The sequence below is a fragment of the Crocodylus porosus genome, unplaced genomic scaffold (assembly GCF_001723895.1).
Source record: "Crocodylus porosus isolate Cpor-Errol unplaced genomic scaffold, CroPor_comp1, whole genome shotgun sequence".
NCBI lineage: Eukaryota > Metazoa > Chordata > Crocodylia > Crocodylidae > Crocodylus > Crocodylus porosus.
Genome location: NW_017728954.1, coordinates 11,855 through 19,484, shown reverse-complemented (window position 1 = coordinate 19,484; position 7,630 = coordinate 11,855). Strand labels below are relative to the sequence as shown.

General features: G+C 51.3%; 1 protein-coding gene across 2 annotated transcripts in view; it reads right to left on the bottom strand.

Moving 5' to 3' along the window:
• LOC109324504 (casein kinase I) overlaps nucleotides 1-4,809 on the bottom strand; it is a 48,201-nt gene extending 43,392 nt beyond the window's left edge. For both annotated transcript variants that reach the window (XM_019556520.1, XM_019556519.1), the window contains exon 1: nucleotides 4,565-4,809. In XM_019556520.1, coding sequence (XP_019412065.1) covers nucleotides 4,565-4,640 — 76 coding nt within the window. In that variant the 5' untranslated portion in view covers nucleotides 4,641-4,809. The remainder of the gene's footprint in view (nucleotides 1-4,564) is intronic.
• Between the last annotated feature and the right edge of the window lie 2,821 nt (nucleotides 4,810-7,630).

The following is a 7,630-nucleotide window of genomic DNA, read 5'->3' as shown; positions in this document are numbered from 1 at the left end:
CCCATTCCCCATGCACACTGGGTAACAGGGCTTCACAACCTCCAAGTGGCCAAGACACTATGACAGTTATTTAGAGTTGGACCTCATTAAGTGGATCCCTGCTTTTAAAGCCACAGTACTTGACTACTGCTGTACACTTTAGATGGCCCTAAACTTGAAATCAAGCCAGAAACTTAAGGAGCCTATTTATCAAGTATTTTTCCTCACTGCCAATACAGGATGCCCATTTCACAATACACACTAGCCACTTACTGGTTTCCAGATTAAATGCAAGGAGAAATTTGATTTACTCTGCTCCAAATGGCTTGGACAGACCACCCCTCCTCCTCTATTAAAGCAGTTACTAAAGCCTGAAAACTGAGGCACCTTCAGTTATGGAGAAGACTGTGAAGGATGTCAGCTCAATAAAGAGTTTGCCTTCCTCCCCTACTCCAAAGCAGCCATGGACTGCTGGCCATCAGAAAATGAGGGCTGGAAGGGATCTCAGGAGGTCACATCTATTCCAACCCCCAGCTTCAAAGCAGGACCATCCCCACCCAGATCATTCCAGCCAGGTCTTTGTCAAGCCAGGCCTTAAAAGCCTCCAAGGATGGAGGGAGATGCCATCACCTCTTGAGGTAACCTGGTCCAATGCTTCATCACACCCTTCTAGTGAGCAAGTTTTTCCTAATATCCAACATAAACCTCCCTTGCTGCATGAAACCACTACTCCTTGTTCTGTCATCTGCCACCAGTGAGAATGCAACAAGGCACAGCCTATCTACATGAGCAGCTGCAGAGGATCAAGTCTGATGAGAGTAAGTTCTGCTTTGTAAGGGATCAAGTTCTGCTGGATACAGTGGTAAGTGGCAATTCATTTTAAATTTGTACTTTTAACTCTTGTAAAAGTCACCCATGAGCTTTGGAAAGGCATGCCATTCTTGCATAAACAGCAAACTAAAAAATACCCAGCATGAAGATGTTACTTTTAAAAAGAATGCTCCAAGTCCTCTTTCTTCCTTGATTTAAAAAGTAGGTTTTATGTCATACAATTTTCTACCCCTCCCCCCACCCTTCTTATTTGGGGTTTGAATGTCTTCTCTATGCTCATGCATTTATTAAAAGTGTTTAATCTTATCTGGTTCTATGTAGATAAGATTAAAACCAGGAGGAGTTACAGTCTAAAAGCAAGTGTGACCAAGATTTAGCCTGCAGGTTCAGAAACCTGGATATAAGACAAGTACCAAAAGCATTAATTTCTGTGGCTCCTAAATGACTTGGGCACCACTGCTCTAGCAAACAGTTTTTCAATTAGCAAGGTGCAGTTTACTGATAGTCAGGAAAGATAAATTAGGAGGTATAAAATCTCACTAAATAAAGAAATTATTATTTCCAAAATACTTTGACATAGTCAAAATCTCTGTAATTTGTGACATGAACTGTGACAGCACGAATATTTCTTCACTTTGAAAAAGGGGCTGGAATATGTTGAGATGCTCTCTCCTTCTGATTTACAGTCAGGAGTCTTCACTAGCAAAGCAGACAGCTTGCAGAAGGCACAAAGTAGCTATGCGCTGGTAGCATTTATACCAGTTTTGGCCTAACCTATCAAATATTAGAACAACTTACTATACCTACTGTTCTCTTTTTTCTATACTGGCCATTCTTTGTACAACTTAAAAAAACATTTGAGAACCCCTGCAGCTTTGCTTTCTTATCAGGATGCTAATTTCAAAGGCCTAGGCATATTAAACCCCAAATTTGTTCTCAATAAGGTCACTGCAAAAATTTGAGTACAGCTGAAATTCTACTTCCTGAATCCATTGTTGTAAATAGTCACCAGGATGCTCTTCTAAATTCTTACAGCTGAGGGGGTTGGGGTGGAGGGAGCAGAAATACAATAGCAAAAGAGGCTGGGGCAAAATTGCTTACCTACCCTAAAGGCACATTTGGGCAAGCTCCTTCCTCCACTTGCATCAGAGTCCCTCCCCAACTCTTTTTACTCTTCCAGCATATCCTGTACTGTGTACTAGGAAAGGACTGGGGGGAGGAAAGAGGCAGAGGTGTAATGGAAGGCATACACATACACAGCCAAGTCAATAACGTAGATGAAACTTTAAAATCTGCTGAAGGATATCAAAAGCTATCTATGGTTAAGCAGTGAACCAATATAAGAAAATAGATTAGTTAAAACCTTTACAATAATGACTCTTAATTGTTATTCCCTACTTAAAACGGTTGGAACAAATTAGCAAATGCCAGTTAAAAAAATGTTTGCTAACATGAAAGGCTCAGATTTCTTTTGTTTTTGTCAGCATATTTGAACATCATCTAGGTGAGCTTTTAAGCACCCTATCAGAACAAGTAGCAGCCTAACAAATTAAGATTTAAACTAGGCATTTAGGTTAGTCACCAAAGGGCTGTTCCTGAAAACAAGCAAGCAAACAAACAAGCAGACAAAAACCCCACTAGATTTTGCTGAAAAAAATCCACATCACTAGCTGGATACAGTAACTTCCTTTAAACATCATGCTTTCATATTGGCTGTTTTGGATCATTTGGGACCCAAAGGGAGCCCAATCTGAAGCTGAAGGACCCTCAAGCAGAAAGCACTGCAAGCAATGCCCTCTAATGCTGTAGTGCTGCAGCTAGCTTCTTCATACCTTAGAGCTCTAATACAGTACTGCGATAAAAATATTTCCCCATCCCTGCACTCTGCTTCCATCTTTGTTCCCATAGTTTAGAACCACAATAATGGAAAGATACAAGTCAGTTTCCTTTCATATATCAACTCAAAAGCCTCTGTTGATCTGAAACTACTGCAGGATGCTGTGGGAAGAGGAACAATCTCTTTGCGTTTGTCTGGTGTAAAAAATATCCAGAGGAAGGTCATTAGGAGCACCTATTACTTTACATTCACACACGACTTGGCCTGAATTGACTTCTCTCTGCAGACTTTTTAGACAGGCAAGCACCAAGCCACCAGGTTTAAGGTGCTCTCTCTCTCATTTGTAAAGTGCAGCCTGAAATCCAAAGACAGCCAATGGACGTTCTGAAGTACAGGCATCACATGTACGTAGCAACACACCACTTTCCTCAGCCTTATACATGAGGGAGTCAAACAGCCCAAAAATCTCCCCCTTCCCCCCCCGCCCAAAATAGGCCATCAGCTAGAACAGGGTGTTTTCATTGTGTACACATTTTACTCAAGGATAAGCAACCTTGAGAGCCTGCAACGAAGAGAGTTTCATTTAGAAGTTATTTCTGATTACGTACAGTCTCTTGAATTAAAAATGTGGCTTAAGAGAAAATAAATTAATACAGTTTGTAGGTAAATCCATTACACCGACCACATGCACAAAAGAGCTTAAAAAGAAAATAACTACACCTATGGCTACTTTGTCACTGTCAAGACAAAAAAAAGTGTTGTTCTGCCTTACCTTTTAAAAACTATCCCAGGTTTCAAGAACTCCTCTCCCTCCAAGACAATGTGCTACATATAAACATTTGAGTAATAAAATAAATTCAGACAGACCCAAGTCATTGTGACTTCCGCTTGAGCACATTCAAAATCTTTGCTTAACATTTCAATTAGCAACGGGGTCCAGTGGCCTCAATCAGAATTGAGGGATCACTGCCTCAGGGTGGGGGGTTTATAACAAAAAAAGCAGTTTACAGAAATAACACAAAGTTAGGGCTGGAAAGGAGGTCTTCACAAAGTAGGACCAGCCCCAACTGCATCATCCCAGCCAGGGCTTTGTCTACCTGGGTCTTGAAAAACTCCAAGGATGGAGACTCCACCACTTCTCTGGGGAGCCTGTTCCAATGTTTTACTACCCTCTAAGAAAGTTTTTTTTCCTTACATCAGATCTAAGCCTCCCTTGCTGCACCTACAGCTCATTCCCTGTTTACCCACCATCTGTCCCCACTGAGAACAGTCCAGCTCCATCCTCTTTGCAGCCCCCCTGCAGGGACTTGAAGTTTTCTCCTCTCTAGACTCAATCAGCCCAGTTCCCTCAGACTCTCCCCACCAGTCATCTCCCCCAGCCCCCAAACCGTTTTCACTGCCCTTTGCTAGACTCTCTCCAACTTGTGGGCCCCCTGCTGCAGAAAGGATGCGGACAACTGGACACAGGACTCCAGCTGTGGCCTCCCCAGTGCCAAATAGCGGTGGAGAATCAGTGCCCTCGATCTGCTGGCAACGCTCCTAGCAATGCAGCCCAGGATGCCGTGAGGCCCCTTGGCAACAAGGGCAACCTGCTGGCTCCTACTGAGTTTCCTGTCGCCCCCAGACCCTTTCCTGCACCTCCGGCGTGGAGCCACTCCCGGAGGCTGCGCGCCCTGGGGTAAGGTGCAGCCAAGCACAGGCCGGTTGCAGGACACCCGTTCCGAGCGCTCCCGAGTCATCTTCAGCCGGGGACTCCGGTAGGCCCGGCAAGGCCCCGCTCCCAGCGGCCGGGCCAGAAGGGAGCCGCTGCGCCCAAGGTCGCAAGGGAGGGACGGCACGGGCGATCAGTGCCCCGGGCCGCGCCGAGTCGGAGGCCTCCCCCGGCCCCGCAACGCCGCCGCGCCCGACCCAGCCTACCCAGGTAGATGTCCCCGAATGAGCCGCTGCCGATCTTCCGGCCCAGGCGATAGCGGTTCCCGACGCGCAGCTCCATGGCGGCGGCGGCGACGCGGCCCGCGGCTCAGAGTCTGGCGGCGCCCGGCACCATCGCGGCCCCGGGACCGCGCGCGGCACCAGGGAGCGGCGGATGGACGCGGATTCCCCAGGGCCCGGCGCCTCCTCAGCAGCCCCCGACCAGAGCAGCCATGCTGTGTGACCTCACTTCCGTAGCAACGGGGCTGGGCCTCCGGCCACTTCCGGCGCTCGGGTGCCGCCTTCCGCCTCGCACCGCCCCGCGTGGGGCCTGGCACAACGTCACAGTCGGGCCGGCTGTTACCCCTCCGGAACCAGAACCCGACCTCAACCGAGGCTCTGCATCCAGCGCGGAGCAGCGCGAGTCGGAGGGACCGAGTCCTTCCCCCATCTGCTGCTTGCTTCCCGCTCTCGGACCTCGTTCTCTGGCGGCGGCGGAACACCGGGCCGGGCCCAGCTTGGCCCCCTCAGCCCCTTCCAAAGCGCGACAGGTCCTGGTGTTCTCACGTGCGACGTCCTTGGGGGCCCCCGCCTCCTGGCAGGGGCAGGCCCTGCAGTGCGGGCAGCGGCCGGGGTCCCTCCAGACAGCCCCCGCCTGGCAGATGGCACGAGGGGCGGGGCGGGATGGGGCGGGGCACAGGCAGCGACCAGGACAACGCCTGTGGGGTGTGGGCAGCAGTCAAGGAAGACCCAGGAGGTGGTGAGCAGGGACAGGGCTTGAGGTAAGCCTGGGTGGGGGCGGGTCAGAGGGCAGGGGGTGCAGGACAGGATTATGGCTGCAGGTGCTGACCAACAGAGGAGGACACTAGGAAGGCTCAGATCAAGATGAGAAGTAGTAGGGTACAGCATGGGTCTCAGGCTGGGAGTGGGGATGGTGGAGTGGGCCCCGCAGACCAGACTGCGTCTTCAGCATTCATGTCTACCCTCACCCTACCCCACCCCCACCTTCCCAGGGCAGTTGCACCCCACTGAAGGAAGCCTTGCCCCTCACTGACCTTTGGGGACCCTGAGTTTTGGGGGGCCCTGGATTCCCCACTCATCCTCTTAGCATGCTGTCAGAGCCCCTTCTCCATACTAGCCCAGTTCTTTGGGACCCTAAGAGCAGCAATGCCCACCCTCAGGAGGCCCTCACCCCACCCCCAAGACTCCCTACCCCATGGGTCTGCCCCCCAAAAAGCCTCCCTTGCCCCCAACCCTACCTTGAGGCCTTCTGCTGCCTCTGGGGAGCCATAGTGTCCTTGACTGCCTTTTTCACAGTCTCAGTGTAAGAGCCATGCCCTCCAGGGTCCCATCTGAGGAGGGAAAGGAGCCTAACTCCTCTCCCCACAGCCTCCACCCAGCAGGACCAACCACCCACCCTATCCAGCCTCCAGCCCCCCCACCTCCACCAGGCAACTACTCCATTGCCTCCCCAGGTTCCCGGCCTGGCCCCAACCCCAGGGCTCCCCCTTTCTCCCTGGGGACCCACCTCTCAAGCCCTGCATGCTGCCTCTACACCTTTGCTACCAGTCTTCCTCTCAGTGCTCGACCTTGTCATCGGTGTCCCTTCCCCGTGTGCATTTCGTGGCACAAATCAATGGTGCCGGCATTCGGTTGCTGCAGCCTGCTCCCGATGCACCTGCACCCAGACAACTCGATAGTTTTGGCGCTGGTCCTGTCATCACTGCCTGTGTAACCATGAAAACTCATCCATGCCTCCTGCGTTGGCATTCTAATGATGCATGCACCAATTCGTAATCTCGGTGCTTGATGTATTTTGTTTGGGATCACTACAAATGTGCGTTTACTAGTAACATCACTCAGTTCAGTGTTCCCTTCATGCAACCTCGCACTGCGCATGTGCAACTGCTTTGCCCATAGATGGGCAAACGCGATATGCCACTTCTTAAGTATGCATGTGTATTCATGACCCCTCGTCGATGTTTTCATCACGCGACAGGGAGACTGCCTTGGACAGCATATGCGGACTGGGTCTCCCCCAGTGATGGCTTAATGCCACTGCCACTTTCCTGTGCGGTGGTGCTGCGCCTCCTGGTGGCTCCCGCTGGTGGCCCAGAGTGAGAGGGGAGCAGGCGTCCCTGCCCCTTTCCCCGACTTGGCCCTGAAGAGGCTCTAGCCCTCATTCCCAGTGCGCACGTGCAGTGAGACTCATGCCTTGATAGCTTTGGCGCTCATCCTCTAAACATTGCTTCTGTAACCATGCAAATAAATCCATGACTCCAGGACAAATGCGCAAATCCATAATATCGGCATTCGGTGCATTTTGACTGCGACCACTATGCATGCACCCTGGCAAGCACTAGTCAGCCGCTTGTTGCCATGTGCACGTGCTCTTGGTTTGCCCAGTAATAGGCAAATGCGATAGGCCCCCCCTTCCTTAGGGCGTACGTGTGCTTATGGCCGCTTGTCGATGTTTTCATCGCGTGACTGGCAGTTGGATCAGTACAGCGCATGTGCTCTGGGTATGTGCCCCCCCGTGATGGCTTAATGCACCTCACTTTCCCCAACACCAGCGCCGTGGCCTCGGGTGGCTCCCGCTGCAGGCCCGCAGTGAGAGGGGAGGGGCCGTCCCTGCCCCTGCCACCGGTATTGGCCCCAGAAGGGGCTGTAGCGCTCATTCCCAGTGCACATGAGTTCTGAGCCCCGCGCCTTGATAGTTTTTGGTGCTTGTCCTGTTGTCACTCCCTCTGTAACCCTGGAAATCCATCTATGGTGCCTGTTATTTCAGTGTCCGCTGATTCCTTGGACGCATGCGCCGCGATCGATGGTTTGACAGCACCCAGTAAGCGTGCGCAGGATCCAGAACCATTGATGAATTCGGAGCCCAGCTGATCAACCCTTCAGCACCCCACACGTGCCTACTGGATTTGCCCATTGATGGGCAAATGAGATGGATCACCTCTTCATAGTTTCAAGGGTCGGAAGGCACCTGAGCAAATCACTGGGGGAACAGGGACTTCCCCAGTGCCTGCTGGTCCCCTCTGACTAGTTTGTAACAGGCCACTAGATCCC